The 21,839-nt window shown below is 38.5% G+C and overlaps 2 protein-coding genes and 2 long non-coding RNA genes across 18 annotated transcripts in view; 2 read left to right on the top strand and 2 right to left on the bottom strand.

Annotated features, from left to right (window-relative positions):
- Positions 1–1,358: 1,358 nt before the first annotated feature.
- LOC100123210 (WD repeat-containing protein 19) lies at positions 1,359–9,489 on the top strand. 2 transcript variants are annotated; one of them, XM_001606772.6, is made up of 18 exons: positions 1,359–2,123; positions 2,817–3,196; positions 3,265–3,475; positions 3,545–4,075; positions 4,156–4,395; positions 4,474–4,599; positions 4,669–4,966; positions 5,051–5,249; positions 5,320–5,417; positions 5,578–5,860; positions 5,938–6,160; positions 6,423–6,675; positions 6,753–7,063; positions 7,143–7,292; positions 7,371–7,674; positions 7,760–8,043; positions 8,189–8,265; positions 8,506–9,489. In XM_001606772.6, the coding sequence occupies exons 1-18, from the start codon at positions 2,109–2,111 to the stop codon at positions 8,633–8,635; spliced, it is 4,113 nt and encodes a 1,370-aa protein (XP_001606822.2). In that variant the 5' UTR covers positions 1,359–2,108; the 3' UTR covers positions 8,636–9,489. The 2 variants fall into 2 exon arrangements, with proteins under 2 accessions (XP_001606822.2, XP_031781982.1); XM_031926122.2 differs by lacking the exon at positions 1,359–2,123 and adding an exon at positions 2,198–2,526 and having other exon boundaries at positions 8,506–8,928.
- Positions 8,849–17,043, top strand: LOC100117931 (membrane-associated progesterone receptor component 1). Of its 7 annotated transcripts, none has more exons than XM_032598527.1 (4): positions 8,849–8,956; positions 12,945–13,312; positions 14,057–14,206; positions 14,739–15,817. In XM_032598527.1, the coding sequence occupies exons 2-4, from the start codon at positions 12,991–12,993 to the stop codon at positions 14,852–14,854; spliced, it is 588 nt and encodes a 195-aa protein (XP_032454418.1). In that variant the 5' UTR covers positions 8,849–8,956; positions 12,945–12,990; the 3' UTR covers positions 14,855–15,817. The 7 variants fall into 7 exon arrangements, with proteins under 7 accessions (XP_032454418.1, XP_031781985.1, XP_031781984.1 ...); XM_031926125.2 differs by lacking the exon at positions 8,849–8,956 and adding an exon at positions 11,864–12,118 and having other exon boundaries at positions 14,739–17,043; XM_031926124.2 differs by lacking the exon at positions 8,849–8,956 and adding an exon at positions 11,864–12,199 and having other exon boundaries at positions 14,739–17,043.
- LOC116738548 lies at positions 14,255–14,905 on the bottom strand. Its single transcript, XR_004344777.1, has 2 exons — positions 14,701–14,905; positions 14,255–14,556 (listed from the first exon to the last, which is right to left on the bottom strand). It is a non-coding gene; the product is annotated as an uncharacterized LOC116738548 (long non-coding RNA).
- Positions 15,320–21,839, bottom strand: part of LOC107980918 — a 7,673-nt gene continuing 1,153 nt past the window's right edge. For 6 of the 8 annotated variants that reach the window (XR_004344769.1, XR_004344773.1, XR_004344772.1 and 3 more), the window contains one exon: positions 15,320–21,119. This is a non-coding gene — a long non-coding RNA (uncharacterized LOC107980918). The remainder of the gene's footprint in view (positions 21,120–21,839) is intronic. The other 2 variants (XR_004344771.1, XR_004344770.1) reach the window with 2 other exon arrangements.

The raw sequence follows: 21,839 nt of genomic DNA, 5'->3' as shown, positions 1-21,839 counted from the left end.
TTCATCTCCATTCAATAATCGATTTATTCTCTTCGATAACGATATACGCGCTTTTACATTTTCATCCGCAAAAATGATAGGCGATCATACGTCTATACCTCCGTGCAGCCCATCTGTCCGATTCTCCCGCACCTTTTTCATCCATTTCCTCTCATTTTCCTGCATCAAAATTCATATGAATCTTCGCAGAATAAATAACGAGTCGCGTCCTTGAAAATTTCAAACCTCTCCGACTGTTCCACTGTTTATATTCAAACGAAGGAACTAATAACCCTGAATAGGCATACCTACCTCTATAGAAACTGCCCTCTATACATATAGTACTACAATGTAATCCTTTGAATTTTTCATCCGCGTATACATTGGAAGCGATAAATTAACGGAAATTTCGCTCCGCGACTCAGTTTGCTTTATGCGAGCGACAAACTGTTCCGATAAATTAGGGCACTCTGCCAAATTTTCCCCAGATGGGAAAGGAAAACAATTTTCCTGAGTTATCGTCGCGAAATTAAAAATCCGAAGATGTACATTGTATATATCAATGAAAAAATGTATATAGAACTGAGTCTCGTTATTGTACTCTCGCATTGTCTTGTGTCTATTGCTGCGAATATTTCAGATTCTCTCTCTGTCGTCTCTGTATATTACAATTTCAATGTCACGAGCCGAGAGAGAATAAAGAATCTCCGCCGCGTATGATTTAATCTCTTGGCTGTGCCCCGGCTCTGTGAATGAAATAACAATCCCTTTCAATATGGGTATAATATAGTCATAGAGCGTGAAATTACGCATTTAGAGTATAATTCGTAGTAGTCTGAATAAAAACGACAGTAAAGCTCCAGGAATATGAAAAAAGCTCCCTCAGGGGGTCCCTTGACCTTCGCGTTTCGCGCTCTACAATTTTTAATTTCACCCTTTTCATTTTTCAACTGCATCCGCATTCTGCTCTCCCCCTCCAAGCGCCTATTTATTCGCGCTGATGGTATACGTGATCGTAATAATAAAATACGTATTAAAAAACGTTGAGCCATTATTATCGCGCGATGACAAGGCGGGAGAGGAGCTTTTTTTTATTAAAGAGAAAACGGTGTCGTTGTGATTTTGGGCTGTGATGAATGAGCTCGAGCCGCTCGTTAATAACAATGATGATAAGTAGGTTACCGCGACGTGGGCGAAATCGATCGGCTGCTGCAATGTCAAGTTTGAGGCTAGTACCGCGCGAGTAGAGCTTTATGCTTGTCGCGTGAGCTTGCATATTTGCAAGAGACGACTCGCTGATGATGTTTTCCTTTGATGATGTTCTTAGGTTGTTTGGTTTAACTAAAGTTTTTTTTTAGATCGATAAATATTATGTTGTTTTTGCTCTATAAGTTATAATTTTTATTAGTTCGATCAAAATTGTGACTTTGAAAATTAATGGATTACATGATATTCTTTCACCTGCAAAAATTATAAAGACCATAATTCTTTTTCCGAAAGATGTTTAATAGAATACAATATCATCTCCTTTACATGTTTAAAACCGTAAAACTAAAACAATATATCGTGATCACCTGCATTTCTCTCTCTCTCTCTCTCCCTCTCTAATACCTCTACGCACGCAAACAAAAATATAACAAGAACAAAAATCCATCAGCCGCATTTAGCGCTCCAACTGTCATATCTCATGAATATACATACTAGGTCACTTTTTTCCCAATAAGTATAACAAATCCCTCTATCCAAACACGCTCATCGCTTCCTCATCTCCAAGCAACAATGATACATTAAATCCGCATCGATCAAACACTCGCTCACTCGAATAAACAAAAGAGCATCTCCTCTCAGTCTAGTCCCTAACCTCCGAGCGCAATGTGTCACAAGAATGTCGTACATCAGCAACGATCGATCTAATCAAATAAGCAACCCTCTTCTGACCGGCTCGTTTCTGCACCTGCCCCACACTGGCCGGCGCAGCCGATCATCGTCAGCTCCGGCGCAGCGGCGGTACAAACGCCGCCGCCACCGTCGTACATCAGCCGTCCTCTACTCCGACAGCGAGCAGTACAAATGTCGTGATCGTCAGGAGACGGAGGCGGCCCAACCGGGACAAGCTCCTCATCGGCGACATGGCCTCCGACAAGGTCTGCTACGTCTCTTTTTTTCTCTGGAGTCTCGATTATTTGGCTTTTTAAAGCTTGTTTTCCGGTGAGCTTCGGTTATCGGGGACATAACCTACAAGTTACTGAGTCGCGCTTTGTGTTTTGGTGCTGTGTTGTTCTGGCGACTGAGACTTTTTTTCACTTTGCTGTATTATAAGTACTTATTAGGCAGTTTGGGATTTGATTTTGGTGACGGGAATCACGATGCATTAGGAGGGGGGTATTCGGATTTTCGATGGTCGAGCTACTGTAGTGCAGCGTCCTCGCGCGTAAATTATGCATAGTTTGCGGCTATTTAAATGCCTGGCCGTATATTCGGCGAACGGCTCTAGCGGACGATTATTGGGTGTAGGGTTGGTTTTTGCTCCGATTTGGAGAACCGATGGTAGTAGATTTTTTTTATCATCAAACAAGCATGATTTTAAGTATGATTTGTTTACGAATATTTTATTCAAAGAGTAAATAATAAGGTTTTTGAGTGGATACATAAGATTGATAATTATTTAATCATTTAATGAAGGATGTTTGTAAAATATGGAGTGAGCATTGAGTAAATTATTTATGCTCTTACAAACAAAGTTCAACTTTTTTTATCAATGTATCAATGCAAAAAGCTATTTTACATTGTTAAAAATTATTTATTATTCTAAATAACTCAATTTATATAATAAACAGGTGTTATATCGGCTGGACCAGCCTCATGGCCCAGGAACGTTATACATATCTTGGCGGCCAGGCAACAGTACGCATCTGGCTACAACAGGATGCGACTCGACAGTGGCTATCGTGGACAGACAGGGAGAGCTACAAGAGCGTATTCAGCTGCCTGGTTTATGCACTGGTTTTGGTTGGGACTCTGATGGCGATGTTCTGGCCGCCGTGACAAGTGGTTCCTCAATCATCGTGCTCTGGGATGCAACAACAGGCAAGAGGTCACAAGTAGATGCTGGAGTCAGGGATGGACTTACCTGTATGATGTGGGCAAAGAGGAACTGTCTGCTTGCTGTTGGAACTCAGAAGGGAAATTTGGTCATATACGATCACATAAATGCAAAGTATGCTTAATTTCTAGATAGATATTTTAATTTCAAAGAATGTGTTATTGATTGAATTAAACTTGCAGGAGAATACCAATTTTGGGAAAACACAGGAAACGTATCATTTGTGGTGCGTGGTCAATGGAAGGTCTCCTGGCCCTGGCTGGGGAAGATAAGATTTTAACTGTCAGCACAAGTGATGGTGACACTCGTAGAGAAATAGAGCTCCATGGTGATCCATCGGATATACAATTCAGTGAAATGAAAATGGATCAACGAGTTGGAGGAGAAAATACTGTACGAATTTTCTAGTCAAGTATGATTTGTTTTATAAATGTGCACAGTGTAATTTTTGTGTGTTTTTAGGTATCATTGATAATTGGTAAAACCACGTTGTATCTGTACAACATCCTAGACCCGGATAATCCAATTGAATTGACATTTCAAAAACGTTATGGTCCAATAGTATCTTATAAATGGTATGGAGATGGTTACATATTGTTAGGTTTTGAAGCTGGTTACATTACAGCAATTTCAACGCATATCAAAGAAGTTGGCCAAGAGTTATTTCAAGTAAAGAATCATAGGGATTCTTTGAACGGCATTGATATTAACCAGATAACGAGCAAAGTCGTGACTTGTGGTGACAATAACTTGAAAGTACACAGTTTACAAAATTTGGAAGAAACGGAAAAAGTTATTGCAGTCACTGGTGAAACTGGAGTTAGTACGGTGTCCTGGTCAGCTGATGGATCAATGCTAGCAGCTGTAACTCATAGTGGAAATGTTCTGATTTATCTGGCTCAAATTCCAAAATTGACAAGTGTTTGTGGCAATAGAATTGCTGTACTTGCTAGTTTGACTGAAGTTGTAGTGTATTTGTATACTTTAGATAAGGTAAGCATCTATTTATTTTGATAAAAACGTAAATGGTATTTGAAAATAATTTTCCTAACAAAATATTGATTTTTTCACAGACTAAACCTTCACCTCAAATAATAAATACGATAATAGAACCATCAATCATTGCAGTAGGTCCACTTCATGTAGCGGTTGCTTTAAATAATAGAGCTTTATTTTGGAATTTAACCATGGGACAAAATACCAACTCATCCATGATACATTTTGAAAGAGATTACTTAGCTTCTGTGGATTCGATGAATTTGAATGAAATTTATACCTCTGTCCTTTTTGATGGCAAATTGCAATTGCATGCAGTGAGTGGAAATATTAATCACAACTTTCGAGTATCAATGTGTTGTATTAAACTAAGCATAATTGAATATTTATTTCAGATCAAAAGTGATCCAACTTTAATAAATAACGGAAGGGATACAAAAATGTTTCCAGACCAAAGTGCCTTAAGTTCTAGAATAACGTGCCATGCTCTTTCCGCGGATTTTCTGGTATACGGTGATGACGTAAGTTTTTCAGTTTTTAAAAATCGTTGCCAATCTATGTCCGTATCTATAATTCAATTTCTTCTTTAGATGGGCAACATTGTATATTTTTATCTCGAAGAGTTCAAACAAGCTATTAAGTACTCTCACAGTCATGGTGTAAAACAAGTGTACTTGGACGCTAATGGATCTCAACTATGTTTTATGGATAACAAATTAGATATTTATGTATATGATCCAATCAATGAATCAATTTTTCAAGCACCCGACTGTCTTGATTCTGTTGAAGGAGTTGTTTGGGATCAAAATCTTATGGAGCGTAATGTATTTGCAGTGTACAATAGCAATACTATTGCAACCTACGTTTTTATAAGATATCACATAGAAGGTACTATATTCATTTTTTATTTGTTACAAAACTGTGAACTTTGAATATACATATTGCCTACTAACAGAACTATTGAAATCACAGGATCAAAAGTTGTTAAAATTAGTGACACAAAATTGCCTTCCGATACTGTGCCAGCACTTATGTACTCAGGTGAAATGACACTAAGCAATTCGGGTAGTAAATTAATGCAGATCACTTTATCTTCGCACGAAGAAATTGGAAATATTGTCGATAATAAAAAGTTAATAGAAATTCTTGGTAAACAAATACTGTGCGGAAGGTAAATTTCCTAGTTCAAATCGATTTTTGTACTAATTTAAATTATTTATATAAAATTATAAAATTTCCAGGTTCCAACAAGCTTGGGAGACGTGTCGAAGATTAAACGATAACAATGAATGGTTAAAGCTAGCTGAAGGTGCACTTGTAAATTTAAACCTAGAAATAGGTAAATATCGATTTTCTGTTATTGCACGTTATTTATTATGCTCCGTGTAGACTGAGTCACCGTGACACGACAATACCTTTTTTATGATCGCACTTAAGATATGGAATAAGCTAGTACATAAAAGTTTATTTTTAATAAATAATAATTCCGATCATTCTAGCTACCAGAGTATACCGACATATTGAGGATGCCCCAATGGTGTGGTCGATACAGAAATTAGAAAACATCAACGAATATACCCTATTGTGCGGTCATGTCTGTACACTTTTGAACAAATACGACGAGGCCGAAAAGTATTTCCTTCAATCTACTCAACCAGTGGAGGCCCTATACCTGAGAAGGGATCTAATGCAGTGGGTGCAGGCGTTGAGCTTGGCTCAAAATCTTAAGCCAGAAGAGATACCGTTCATCGCGAGAGAATACGCTCAACAACTCGAATTCACGTAATATTCAAAAGACTTTTTATAATAAATATCATTTATCTGGTGTCCAAAGTGTAATTCCCTACTCCTTCGTACAGAGGAAATTATCCCAAGGCTCTGGTAAATTACGAGCGGGGCCTGGCTGAGACGACGCCCGCTTTGCTGCTTCAGAATCCAAGCCATCGAATACAATGTCTGGCTGGAGTGGCTCGTACATCCATAAGATGCGGCGACAGTCGCAAGGGCGTTGGCATCGCTATGGAGAATGACAGTCCCAGATACCTGAGAAAGGATTGCGCCGAGATTTTGGAAAGCATGAAGGTGAACAAAACGAGGGTTCTGCTGTAGTTTCAGTTCGTTGAATTTTTCATTCATTTATACAGCATCAGAATGCTTTTTGTTTGATCTTATCAGAATACCTTGTTTCAATTTCAAACGCTCATTAATTCAGCTTCTCTGCTGCTCTTGTAATACAATCTGAAAATTGTTAGAATGCATGAAAAAATCTAAATACGATTAGAAAATAAATGAATATATTTAGAATGCATCCCGCGCACACTTATACGATATATGATTCTTACAGCAATTTAACGAAGCTGCCCTGTTATACGAAAAAGCGGAGTACTTTGACAAGGCAGCGTCCGCTTACATAAAATTAAAGAACTGGCACAAAGTTGGCCAACTTTTGCCACAGATATCCACTCCAAAGATTAATATTCAATATGCTAAGGCCAAAGAGGCCGAGGGAAAATACGAAGAAGCGGCTAGAGCTTACGAAACTGCCAAAGATTATGATAACATTATAAGAATAAACTTGGAACACCTGAATAATCCCGGTGGGTTTCGCAATCCTCACTAAAAGACATAAATCAAATAGTTAACAAATAAGCATTTGACATGAATTTTTTTACAGCGCGAAGCGTGGAAGTTGTGCAGCAAACTAAGAGTATAGAGGGGGCCAAAATGGTGGCTAGATTTTTCCAAAAGATGAACGATTACAATTCCGCCATAAAGTTCTTGATATTGTCGAACTGCCACGACGAAGCTTTCCAGTTGGCGAATCAACACAGTAAGATGGAGTTGTACGGTGAAATTTTAGCGCATACCATGGAGGACGGCAACGTCAGGAAAGAAGACTTCAAGAGTCTTGCCATTTACTTTGAGTCTCAGAAGAACAGTTTGTTGGCCGGAAAATATTACTTCTACGCAAGAGAATTTCACAAAGTAAATTTTATTTGTATCGATTTTTGTATACTCTACTCGTGAATAACAATTAACAATTATATTAAATGGCTATTTCAAGGCTTTGAAGCTTCTATTGAAAGCTGCTCAAATAACGGCAGATGATGACGAAGCATTAAGTTTAGCTATCGATACGGTAGCTACGTCAAGGGATGAGAAATTGGCAAATCAGCTTATAGATTTTCTTCTAGGAAGCGATGGCTTACCTAAAGTAAGTACCCCTTACACTTGGACACTTTTTGCAAACTACAATTTTCTAAATAATTAACGACGTACAAATTTTTGAAAGGATCCGAAATACTTGTTCCGTTTATACATGGCACGTAAGCAATATCGGGAGGCGGCAAAGACGGCAGTTATTATTGCCAATGAAGAACAGATCAATGGAAATTATAGAAATGCTCACGATGTTCTGTTCAGCATGTACCAAGAACTAAAGCGAAACAAAATTAACGCACCTCTAGAAATGCAAACCAATATGAGACTATTGCATTCTTACATACTTGTTCGTCTCCACGTTAAAAGAAACGATCACCTGAAAGGAGCAAGAATGTTGATACGCGTAGCAAATAACATCTCGAAATTTCCAGCTCGTAAGTTATCTGTCTCTTCTAATCTTGTAGTTTGTATCGTCAAAATCTGCAATCGCGGTTAATCGATAAAATCCAACATTTTCAGATGTCGTGCCGATCCTGACATCTACAGTGATCGAATGTCACCGCGCAGGTCTCAGAAGCGCTGCCTTCAATTTCGCAGCAATGCTGATGCGGCCTGAGTATCGATCGCAGATCGATGCCAAGTATAGCAAGAAAATTGAAGCGATTGTACGAAAACCACCGCGCACCAAAGAGAAGGATGAGGATGAGCCCCTGACCAATTGTCCTTACTGCAAAAGTCGTTTGCCCGAAACCGAGGTCAACTGCGACAAGTGCAAGAACACCATTCCTTTCTGCATAGCAACGGTTAGAGTCAATTTCAAGTAATTTTGTAATTTAGTAGCAATTATCATAGTTTTATAAATTGGATTATTTTTATGGGTGATTCGATTTAATAGCTATGATTTTATTAATAAAATAATTATGTGACCTTGATATTTTTTATGTGCAGGGCCGACATATAGTGGAAAACGATTTTACTGCCTGTCCCCAGTGCGACTTTCCAGCGATAAGGAGCGAATTTATGAGGTAAATCGATTTTATAAATACTGTCTAAAATATAGGGTAAGCTAAGACCGCTGTCGTGCTATAAACCAGTTCAAGAGTAAAATCAATTTCGAATAAGCATGAAACAGCGTTATTTAGAGTTTGAGCTCTGAAGTGTACTGTGTATTCCCCATTAATTTCAGATCTGAAGCTATACATGTATAAATAAACATTATCAATCAATGCACGTAATTATCATTGAAGAATTAAAAATTTTTGCAGAATAATCGAGACTGACGAGACTTGTCCAATCTGCTCGGAGCACGTCGATCCGAAGAGCGTCCCTAATAACTTGGACATCCGTCCTTACCTCTACATTCACGAACGTGACAGCAACAAAATCGAAACCTAATCTTCTCATAACTTTGACTTACTCTGCAACGCTCTATCGCTGCATGGTCTCCAAACATCGTATTTAAATAATACCATACGATTATTTCTTTGCGCGTTAGTATTAGGTGATGCCATTGCGAAGCGTCTCTGTATATCGAAGAAGCTCAGAAAAAAGACGAAGAGGACGCTTTTTGCGTGCGCTATTGCGAAGAGGAAACCTGTTTATACACCGTGTATAAATCATAATGCCGTCCGCTCTATTGCAACTCGATCTCGTTCTCTCGTGAGAACACAACGAATCCGTCCAATCTTACTGTGACTTGTATTTTTATTAGTACATGTAAGTTATTTTATTGTGTGTATTCGCGGGTTGAGAGTTAAAATGGAATACGTCTTCTGCGTTCGTATTATAAATTTCAAGGATTCCCTCGAAGGTTTTGATTTCACGTCAAATTTGACAGACTGATTATTATTATTTTTTTTTTTATTTATACGGCTTTTGCGTTTTCTTGGAAAAAGGCGTATCTTCAAATTATTATTATTTCTATTTACAAAAAGAAGTATCAACGCAGAGTATTAAAAGCGCGTCGTTGATAACGAGTTTGAAATAGTCATCCTCACGACACTCGAAATAGTCTTATTTTAACTCTGACCGATTAAAGAGCCACCTGATCAAATTTGACATCAATGATTATTAAAGTATAGTGATACATCGTACCGCTTACTCGGCGGTACATATGAACTGACTAGCTTTCTCAACCTATTCCATTGTAATTCGTCAAGCCCCTATAAACTGTAGATACAGAACCGCATCTATATATAAGAAAGAACGGAAACTGCAACATCAATAAAACCTGTCTTGCTCAAAAACTTCCAGCGTCTTTTCTACATTATATTCACCGCATCTTGCTTTCTCCTGCGCTGTCTCGGAGGATTGTAGACATGCTCACACAGACTATATGTATAACACGCTCGCGTACGAACTTTCTCCTTTGCGAATCGCGCATACATATAAGTGTATATAGATATATGCGCTTGAGAGATAAGAAAAGCCTGCGGTGCGAAATCGACACGCGAAAATGCGCAGCGTGACTTTGTAGGCGAGCAAAACTGAAGTGGAAAAGGAAGAATGCGTATATTGTTGAGTTTTCTCTGCGGTTTCCAGAAACGTGAAACGTTTCTTGAGTTATGTAAGGAAGAATACTGCGCTTCAAAGTTTCGCGAAGATTTTCCTCGCTTTCGTCGCATTTGTTTACCGAGAAGCGTCTACGTGTTAAAATCAATATTTCAGTTTGCCGGTCTCGCGTTAACGAGCTCACGAGATTGAACTCTTGTGTCTCGCGCAGGATATTATCCTCTAAAAAAGTCGAGGAAAAACTCGAGCGTTTTAGCAGCTTGTTCGTATTCTCGCGACGCACGATGTCATGCGATGCAGGAAATTTTTCAAGTATCTCTTATAATGTATTTATGTACGTTTATAACACACAGTATACACGAAAGTTTACAGTATAAATTAAGACTTTCCGTTAACTTGCGTCAGTTTATAGCTTGACGATATCTCGTAGAGTCGCAGTGATTTAACAAGAGTTTTCTAACGCTTAGCCGATAAATGATAATGCAAATGTAATAAGTCGAGAAAATTGATGAGTCATCATCGCAGTGACTCGCCGGTTCTGCTAGACCGACTTTCGCGTTATAATTGCGTTTGGCGTCGCTCTCCGGTGAGTGTTTCGACTGCCTCAGCAGATTCGTTGCGATTATATACTACGACGACACTGGAACATACATGCGGGATTAAAAATTACACTATTCTAACTGCTCTGCCTATCACGACTCCGAAACTAGTTATACGCGGGATATTTTATTTTTCAAAATACTGTTACGTAAGAAATTTATGTATAAGAACACAGTCGTCGTTGTAAGCTCCAAACACAATCTTACAAATATTTCTCCGCCATAAATATGCCGCGGCGCAACTCTATCGCGAAAAAAAGAGCTCGATTTCTCCGGCGCCAGTACACGCGGCCTTTATCACTCAATAATCTGCTCGACTGTAGATACGCGCTTTATCAACAAATTAATGTATATTACGCCTTGACAACAAAATGCGTATACGTTCTCCTTGGCTTTTTATAACAATTCTTTTCCTTCGTCGTTTCCGCGCATTTTTTTTTCTCCACACAGGAGCCGGCGATCCCCGCGGTATACAACTGAAACTCAATCCTTTCGGATCGGCGAGTTTTGTAATAAAGCAAAATGCGTCATCGCGCGTATGCCATCGTTTGTCTAAATTTAGCCAGTCAGCGAAATTCGCGAAGAAAAAAATGTTCCGCCTCGTTGGAGTATAGTAGAGTTTTATTTTGCGCGCGTTGATATAGGAAGCGAACGATTTTTTGGGTTAATCAAATGCCCGAAGAGACACTACACTGTACACAATAATACGACGCGGTTTTAAATTAAAAGAGGGTAATTTGCATTCTCGAACGAAAATACGCGCGCCTCGGTTAATAATACATCGATGCAGCGCAGCGAAACGAAATAAAAATCGTTAAAAACAGCGCTCAGAACGCTCTTCTCCTCTCGTGTAAATACATTTAATATAGGCCTAAAATAATCTCACGTGATCGGCTCTAAATTCTCCTTGGCGCGTCGTCGTTGCGCTCCGCGATCTTCGATGGAAAAAAATCACGCGTCGTCAGGGCCGAATGATTTTTTATTAACATGCAAAAAGCTTCTCTTTCTGCGCGTGACTTATTCTCTCTCTCTCTCTCTCTCTCTCTCTCTCTCTCTCTCTCTCTCTCTCTCTCTCTTCGATTATAAGGTTTTGCGCGTGTGTACAGACATACATCGCAATCTCTGGAGCGTAAGTATATTACGAGACATTTTTTCGAAATTATGTAACCTTAGTCTCTATGCATCGAAGATAACCCATACGTATACACGTAGAATATATCCAACGTTAATTTATTCTGAGGAATTTCAAATCGACGAATACCCAATGAAAAAGGGAGTCTCGCATTATAATGCACACACGAGCTCTTCTTCGATTTTATCCCTCGCGTTCGATTAGCATCGCTAGACGCTGTGAACTAAATTTACAATATAAAATACGTCGCCGGCGCTGCATCGGCAACTGCGCGCGAGTATAGCGCGCAACAATCGAAAATAAACTTCGTATAAAAAAAACGCACTCTCGCCCATTCACTCCCCTCGAAAGAAGAAAAAGCAGAAGAAATAAAAACAGAATCTTCTATCTCTGTCTCTCTCTCTCTCTCTCTCTCTATCTATCTCCAGCGAGACATAACCTAATACACACATAGGGTACAACAAGCCGTATACGTGGCGAGCGTCGGGGGGCACACACAACGGTGCATCGAGCGCCGCTGCAGAGAGAGAGACGGAACGAGAAAAGGCGCGCGCGCGCGCGCGACGACGACGACGGCGGATCGAGCCAGCGCGCAGCGTCTATAGTCGCGGCAGTATCTCGTCGGCAGTCGTCCTGGTAAATCGTCTCTCTCTCTCTCTCTATCCCTGCCGTCCGCGGGTTTATATACCTGTATATATATATTTACATCGCAGAGTGGTACGCATACACAAACATTCTTGACGCGTAAGCCTGTACTGTATAATAATATTTATGTATAAGTATAATATGAGGTATAGTCGTGTGGTTGTTCGGTTGACGAGTTTGTGCAATGATTGAGAGAATCAATCGGCATAGTCTTTTATATGCTATACTGGCTGCATCTGACGAGTCATCGCGCGCGCGCTGCGTCTAATTATCTTACATATCGGTTTAATGAGTTCTCCGTGTGTGATCCTCTCTCTTGAAAAATGCAAAAGTGCAATCCGGTCTAACCTCCGCGTGATTTCGGAGCAGTGTCAATAGTCGTTGCAGGTATACATATACTACATTTATACGACCTAGTCGTGGTCAATTCAGCGATAATACAGCAACTACCGACGTAACGTCTGCTGCTATTGTAATAGGTATAATTGTGTGTAACGCGAATGCGAGACGCGCTTGAGTGTGTGTATACCTATATATAAAAGAGGCGCCGCGCCGTTTAACAGGTGTGGTGATGCAGGCGGCGAAGGAGGGAAATAATGAAACGTATAGCAGAGTAGGATACACGAGGAGAAAGAGAGAGAGAGGGAGAGAGAGAGAGAGAGAGAGAGAGAGAGAGAGAGAGAGAGAGAGAGAGAGAGAGAAAAAACGAATTCCTCGGCTCAGTCGTCGCGTAACCTCTCGCGCGTACAGACACACGCGACACAGCCACGTATTAGGTGTATATATATACTTACGAGCTTTTTCTGAACGATCGCAGGTACGTATACTGAGCAGAATAGCAGCCACGACGAGGCACTAGCAAAATGGCCGAGAACAAGGAGCCGCCGACGACAGCGGCAGAGCCGGAGTCAAGTCTGTTGGCCGGCTTCGTGAGCGAGGTAATCCGGAGTCCGGTGAACCTCGCCCTCGTCGCCATAATCGCTCTGCTGGTCTATAAGATCTTCAAGAGCAGGACGAAGCAGGACGAGCCGGTGCAGCGGATCAAGGAGCTGCCGAAAATGAGGCGCGATTTCACTGTGGAGGAGCTCAAGGAGTACAACGGCACTCAAGCCGATGGAAGGATCCTCGTTGCCGTCAATGGAAACGTTTACGACGTCACCAAGGGAGCTCGATTCTACGGTCCTGGTTAGTAGGCCTCGATGGGCAGGTTTTATTTTGGTGCAGAGAGTCTAAGCAGGGAGCCTTTTTGGTATGGTAGATTGAGAGTCAATGTTGGGGAGGATTAGTGATTAAAAATCTCGTAAGTTTCTCATCTCATTTGTATGGGCAATGGCAATGACAGTGCAGTATATTAACTCTGGATTGCACAATTTATTTAGCTGTGGATAGTCATTTCGTTGAGGTATTTAGGAATGGTTTTTTTAATCTGCTTTTTGCCCAGGACTGTGCGAATAAGAATATGCTGCTGGAAAAGTTTTTGAATTGTTGTTGCATAAGTCTGTGAAACCTGCTTGGAGTGCTGTAGAGATTCAGCCTTAATTTCTTGAGAGGCTTGGTCATATAATTAAATTTTGTTTTTGGTTCAATTCATTGTGGTTCTGAAAAATGGCTCAGAATATTAATCAATAATTGTGCAAATATTTGAATAATTTCAAAAAGATCATTTTATTCAGTCATTCTTTTGAAGCTAGTGTTATTTGATATTTCCCAATGTTAGTTTAAAAAAAAAAATAACTCGCAAAAGTGAATGATAATTTTGTTATGAGAAGAGTGCGATTCCAGTGACTTTATCTGTTAATACTGTTTACTTTCTTATAAGACTTGCACATAAACACTTTCTGGATCTTTACTTTTTCAAGTCAAAACTTGTCATGATTGATGATTCGATTTATATATTTATTTTTCATTCCTTTAATTTGTTTTGCATAGGTGGACCTTATGCAGCTTTCGGAGGTCGAGACGCTAGTCGAGGTTTAGCTACATTCTCTGTAGTGCCTGGAAAGGATGACTATGATGATCTCAGTGACTTAAACACGGACGAAATGAACTCTGTTAAGGAATGGGAAGAACAATTCAAAGGTAAATTACATTCTTTTAAAAGTTATTAAAATTATTACAATTCTTCAATTTGTAGTTTTAAAATTAATTTTTTTATTTAACTATATCAAAGGAAAGTTATTTAGGTTAATCCCAGTTACATTTGAACTGATTTTGTTGCTTAAATCTCACATCATCGTGACTCCGATTCTTATCATCACTCAACCCGGATAAATGAGCCAGCCTACTGACTTGAAATTTTCTTAAATAATGCATATTACATGAGATCAACGTTCAAGGTCAACATAACAATACCTCTATACCATTTTCTTGACAAACCAGTAGAAAGACAGTTTGAAGCTGGATTTTTTGTAGATTATGTTGTACTTTTCCTATGGGAGTTACATTTATTTCATGTAAAAGAGTTCAAATGGAAAATTAGCGAATCGTTTGATTTTATTGATCAGAATGATTTATATGAGCAAATTTATGAAATTTACAAGCTATGCAAATTATAAATTTATTTATCTAATTACCTATGGTATACTTATATCAACTTTGTCTTTGACTTCAGAGAGGTACGACTACGTAGGTAAGCTTCTGAAGCCAGGTGAAGCTCCCACTAATTACTCAGATGAAGAGGAAGAGGGTAGCCAACAAGAAAGCGAAAACAAATCCAAAAGCGATTGACCGCTCAAACGTTGGGCTAAGCTGAACTTTCCATTGTACACAGCGCGCACACTGTTGTTACATGAAATTACAAAAATACCGAACATAAATATATTTGTGGCCGTTCAGCTGAATGTTTCGCTACTCCATAATATACAGATGTAAAGCAAAGAAAAAATGAAAAAAGGATTGTAATGTCTGTTGATAGAATTGAGAAGTATATGAGTATGTCGTGTGCCGTAATCTTGAATCAAGCCTTGATTCAGATGTCGTAACTATGTGCGAATATGTTTTTTTTTTATATTACTATTATTATACATATATAAGCACTAGATGGAATATTCTGTGAAATAAGTAGACATTTCTTTCTCAAGCTGTCTGTAAAATAAACTATTTACATAATTATAACTGACATAAAATGATTTCTATGTAAATTTATAAAGTCACTTACAGACAGTGCGCAGTGAAATGTTTTTGTCTTCAAAGAATATTTTAGTTTATGCTGGGGGGTTATTAAACAGACCAAGAGTGCATCTGGAATATGAGCGTTTTTATGGCTGCGAAATCTTTATCAGATATATCCAAGTTATACTACGTATATTTTCCATGAGTAAAGCTGAAAATGATCATTTTTTATTTTTAAACTTATATTAGTCTTGGTAAAAGGACTTTTATTGGCTACTTCACGGTATGATTGCAATAAGATTTCTTTTTCTGTAGAGGAAAATTTAACGTGCATTATCAAGTGGCGAGTTGCATTATTAAACATGCGCCAATATATAAGTTTGTGAAAATAAAATGAATATTTTTATTATGAAATTTTTTAAGCCATCACACGTTCTTTTTGTTCGCATGTTAATGATGATTTAATACATATTCAAAATAGAAAAGATTTGTATTTAAAAGATACATTGCTGCACTTATTTAAGTTAGTGCATTGGCTGTAATTTTCTATAAAATTCTTATAAAAAAACGTAATATTAATAACATTGTTTTTTTTCCTTTCGTACAAATCTTTTCCTAGTGTGCATTGAGCTCCATGGCTAAACAGTCATTCCTAGAGAAATTTGAAATGAATTTTTCATCTTGATTCGTTTTAAAATTTCTCGGAAGGAAAAAGCAATTCTACTTGTTGATATTTTAAACGCTTTTGCTTCAAGATACTTATATAGTAATAATTAAAAATCAATGAAACCCTAGCTTCAACTTTTCATTAACTTAAAATTTTTCTTGATAATATAAGTTGATCTATAAAAAGGTAAAATATGGTTTGTAAAGTAACTTGCATTTATTGAAAGAGTTTCATTCAAATTCGTTTAAATGATTCACTCTCAAAATTTATGTAAGAAAAAGTGGCTTTGGTTGCATACAATAATGTTAAGTAAAATAGAAAAAAAAGTGAAAATTGAAAGAAATAATGTAATGTGTTTCAAAAAATTGTGCCTGTAAAATAGATCAAATACCCACGAACATATTATACAATATAGACACAAAAAACGTTGATTGCTATTTCAGAATATCTCTACACTTGTCACATTACTACAGCAAAAATATTTGCAATTGAATCAGATTTTTTATACCATGGTTTGACGTATTTAAACTATCTATATTTATAAATTTATCTCCTTTAACAAAAAATTGTGTGTTTTAGCTTTTGACTAAAATAGTTCCAGTCTTATGATATACACTGTTTTAAAACAACGTCAATATGGTTTGAAAATTAAATTTGCTGTGATTATATGATCTCATTTTTCATACTACAAAAATTATGAGATAATTGTTAGTACTTACCTTACTTATCAAAATTGGTACAATCAGCTGGTAATTATAAATAGTTAACAATGTTAAATTGTAAAAGATTTATGTGAAAATGAAAACCACTAAAACTATAATGAAACAGGCATTAAAGAAATTACAATATACAATACAACACGCTTTTCCGCAAACCAGTTCTGCAAAAGCAAATCAAAATTCATCGCTGTCAGAATTCAGATAATACTTCCAAATATATATATATATATATATACATATATACACATGATGTTATATGTACAAAATCTATACAAAGCGAGCTATATGAATGCCTTTTATAAAGTGCATTTGGTTTTCGTTATTAGACTTTTTTGTAGAAAAAATTTCTTGTTTAAGCTAGTTGCAATGAAGAAAAAAATAAAAATGAATAAAAAGACTGACATTTTATCAAAAACATAGTCTTTGTGTAATAAGTCTTATAACATACGAGCCCTTTATACAGTATTGTGCAGCTAACATTCAACTGTAAAAAAAATTTGTTGATTTTGTTAAAAATTGACAAAAAAGTCAATCATATGCGATGTGCTGCGATGTAATTCAAAACTCAAAATCCTGTAAAAAATCCAATTTTACCAATTACGGATTATTCTGATCCTTATATAATAATAAAATAATCGAATCATAATTGTATCGATAATGAGACGCTGAAAATCGCTAATCAAACAGTGCAAACCACAAGAGCGACGCGATAAACGGGTTTCGAGGCAACCACACGCTGGAAACAAAAAGGCACAGAGCCTGAATGAAGCAAGTGAATGAACGCAGAGAGCATCGCAGCGAAAGAAAAGCAGCAAAACAAAGAGAGTCCACCGCCACCTTATAGCTACTGCAAGATGCCACATTTCGCAGCTCATCGTATTCTCCTTCTGTTCGTTATTTCCTAAGCATCGATTACGTTAGGTCCGGTCAATCTATCTAATCACATGATAAATAAGTATACAATCTGCGATGTATACCTAAAAGACTATACATACAGTAGTGTGTCCCGTTTCGCGGACAAAGGCGGCGCGCTCTCGAGAGCTGATGTTTCTTTCGCAGGCGGCTATGGGAGTGGGATAAACGTTGCACGCGTTGTAGGTGTATGTATGTATATGTTATGTGCGCATGTAGAGAAGGCAGAAATGTAGCGGTGGGGCAACCGAGGCACGCGACTCCAAGTTTGCGATTGGCTCGCGGCTTCTTTCTTTCTTTCTTTATGCAGCGCAACAGCGACGCGGAGGCTGCGCGAGAATCGCCGTGTTCGCTTGTCGCGAGTGTAGGGCACGTTTGTCTTTCGAAGACTGGCGATGATGCTTTGGTCGAGAATTTTATGATTTTTTTACGAGGTTTCGTACTGTTTAAATTAAGCAGTGAGTCGACTGCTGTACGTTAAATAAACAGATTTTTGGATTTTTGTTTAACACATATAGCGATGAGATTGTTTGAAGTTTTTAATAATTATTATTGAAAATTAATGTATTTGTAATTCTCAAAATTAAAGCTAATAATTTGAACAAAATTGTTAAATTCATGAGTAATTTTACCATCTGCCAAACAGAACACTAGAGCACATAAATTTCGTAGAGCGAATCCGTCGTATAACTTTCAAGGACGCGATCGGCGATTCTGACTGACCACACCTAATACGCCGATCTCTGATGTGGTCTCCTTCCGGAAATGTATCAGTTACGCAATAGTGACCGAGAGCTTTTGCGTTGCGGGGTTGTAGCGTCAAAAAGATTTTTCACAGGTTTGCCTAAGCTTTTCTCTGTACGCTGTAAATACATAAAATCAAGAGCGTATAATTTATGATCGACAGTGTATGTACTAGAGTGTACTTACACCGTCAGAATGTTTCTGCTTCAGTGGCATTCGTTTGTAAAAAAAAATCATATATGCATGCAGATATGATATAAATGATTAATGTGACACGGTACATTAACTGATTAGTAACAAATTACCTTGCGATTATCGTGTCATTATTATCTCTCGGTACAAATCTCAATCAAAGTCGTCAAAAGTAAATCTGGTCCTAATCTCTCTGCAATCCAGACCTATCCCATCGATACTCTCTACACTGAATTTTCATCAGTAAATGATACATGACAGCAACTGGAACGACGAGAAGCTTTATGCATTCCGATGCGCCAATACACTCTCCCCGTCGCGCTTATCGTCAATTTTAACTCAGATTACACGTATAGCACGTTCGATACACATACGCTGCTGAGCTGATGTATCGCGAGAAACAAAGAATCAGAAGATCGAGAGAAGTATCGTCGCGAATAGCGCGAGTGCAACAAACGATAGCGCCTTGAATGATCTTCTGATATAGAGTCATCTATGGAGTGTGAATGTCTTGTTGGAGGTGAATGGTGATTTTGATGTCATCAGAAGAATGTATAAATCATTGAGACATATCTAAGATGATATTTATAGTTAAAATTAGATTTGAATTGTTAGTAAGACACGGAATTTAAAGAAAGAGCTCGATTTTTGCAAATATGTCATAATATTTAAAATTCTTACAGGAGACTAATCACGAATCAATCGATGTCAATTTTATTACTATGCAGGCTCAGTTGTAAAACGGCACTCAGGATCTACCCAATCGCACTCTGTACATCGTCGTCTCTCCAAAACTCCACAAAACCTGAACTCTACAATTCCCCAAACAAACCGCACTACTCTAATAGCCCAATTTCAATCTCACCCCAACATCAGCTTCGCAAAACTCGCCTCTAAATACCTATCTGTATACCTCCACGGGCCTTCAACTCGCCATCACCATCGCCGTCTGGCTGTCCGTCCGGCGTCCATTTCCCGTTCCGACATCATCTCGCGCGCGCGCGCGCGCGAGAGAGAGAGAGTCGGCCACTTCACGCGCCGCGGCGATCAAATTCTCTCTCTTCTTGCGTTATAACTATATACAAGCGTGTGTGGATTTCGCGGTGCAGCTGCCGTCCGAGCCACAGGAGAAATGAAGGATGAGGAAGATTTTTACTTTCGATGTAGCGAAGTGTAAGTGTAGACTTTTAAATTATTTTTAGGTTTTTTATTACTTATAGAGTATAAGTACTGATACTGTAACTTTTGCTAATCTCGTATTTTAAAGTTTTGTTTCAGAGACTTAAAATAGGTACGCGCATACACTGAAGACCTGCTGTTACTCTGAACGAAATTCTATACGCGCCAGAGACAAGAAACTTCGTGTGATCACTGAAGTGCAAATAAGCTCCTAAGACTGAAGTGAGACGATAGTATAAACTTCTCACACGATACCTCAAAGCCGGTCGCATGTCGTCTTTCCCTTGCGATTATAACGCGCGACGCGCGTCCGTCTGTTACTGCTGCAATACTTAACGCATTCGCACAGCAGAATGACACCTCCCGGGCGCCTCTACTTATTGCGCTTCCACCTGGGGATTAAGCGTTTCCGATTTTCGCCGTCTTCGTGTTGGCTGGTAAAATTTGCTCCTGACACTCGTGCACCTACATTCTTATTTATATATTTGAACATTGTACAAGCAAATCACGTCAGCAGAAGGGAGAAAAAAAACCTCGATTCATACCTTCCAGCACACAGTGTCAGGGATCACCTGTTTTTCCAGCTCTGTTGAATGGAGCAAAACGCCGCAGTTCCCTCGCACATCACACCACAGCTGTCTCCGCCGCGCGGCACGTGCTGCCGCCGTCGCAGCGTTCGAGTAACTTGCTCCTTCTCCCCCCCCCCCTCTCACTCACTATATATACTATACCGCATTGCTACTGTGCACTTGTGATCTTGTGTTGTTATACGCCGCTGCTGGTGCAGTGAACTTGATTTTTCGGGTCTCTGTCAATCGATCTTTTTCTCTTTGTGTCTTGTATTCCCTCGGCGAGACGACTGCACACATAGTCAAACGGATTAACTCGTTCGGCCTTTGTCAAGAGGTTCTCTGGATTTCTGTGTTTGTTGTGCAGTGCAGGCTGTAATTTATTGTGTGACATTTAGAGTAGAGTGTGTGTTATGCAAATGAATTTCGAGAAAAAACGTACGCGTACGCGAAACGGATTCATATTATACTATGCGCGAGAGTCTGAAGGGGGGCGGGTGTACTGTATAAATAAACAAGTGACGCCACGCGTGCACACACCGGGTTTTATTTATAAATGTTCGGTTACGTAAATATTATATAGAAAGACGCAGTGAGCGCAGGTTGCAAATCTCTCGATTACGCGCGCGCGCAGAGTGTTTTGCCGTATTACCGAGGCTTATGTTACTTACTGTCCTTTGCTGGGGGAAATTATGTAAGATTAGAGCACATTTATAGAGAGAGAGAGAGAGAGAGTCACTTGTTGGATGTGCGTGGGCGTTATTATGCGGCGATGGTGTTGTTGATCTGTTTGATGAAGGGTTGATGATGCGCTGGAGGTTACTGCACGTGTGTACGTTCATCGTCAGCTGTTGAGGAACAGGTGATGCTCGAGAGCACTGACTGCTTGCGATGAGTGTCTGTAACAAGTAGTTTGGTTACTACGTAGTTTAGAAATTGTTGTTTATTGAACTTGAAATATTGTATTATTAAGTTTTTTTTTTCATTTATTGTTCGTGAAATTTTAAAAACTTTTAGAATCGCAATTTTAGGTTCCCTGAATTCAAAAGTTTAGTTCGGTCAACATAAGCTTCCAAGTTATGCGCGATGTTAAATAGTGCACAATTTTACGCATTTGTTACGAAATATATTTTAACACTTAATTGACACTTGATAGTGCGAAAGAGTTGATTCTCGCACAGGCGTGAGTTTCTCGTAGCGAAGCGATGACGATCGCGTATACTTATTGCGAGTAAAAAACTTTAACTTTTGCACTTATATTGAACTTTATTTTTTAAATTCAGGGTTCGTAAATGGTCATTCTAAAAATGTGTAAAGTTACACTTTACGCGCGCTTAGATACACCGTCAAAAGTGAGTTTGGATCGAAAGGGTTGATTTCTGATATTCTATATAATGATTCGTTTTTCTGAGCATCAGAAATAAATAATAAAAATAGCTTATAATATCATCAAATTATCATAAATCATAGAAATTTATTCGAGAGGAAAAAATTAAAAATTAATCGTATGCGGAAGTCGTGATTTCGCGAGGAAATGCTTATTATTCCCCGATAGGACAAAATGTGAAATAATCCCCTTCTTTATTTAAAAAGTGAATCATGCGAATAAACTCAACTTA

This window comes from Nasonia vitripennis, chromosome 3 (genome assembly GCF_009193385.2).
Source record: "Nasonia vitripennis strain AsymCx chromosome 3, Nvit_psr_1.1, whole genome shotgun sequence".
NCBI classification, from domain to species: domain Eukaryota; kingdom Metazoa; phylum Arthropoda; class Insecta; order Hymenoptera; family Pteromalidae; genus Nasonia; species Nasonia vitripennis.
The sequence above is the reverse complement of the archived record's forward strand: the minus strand, read 5'-3'. Positions and strand labels throughout refer to the sequence as shown.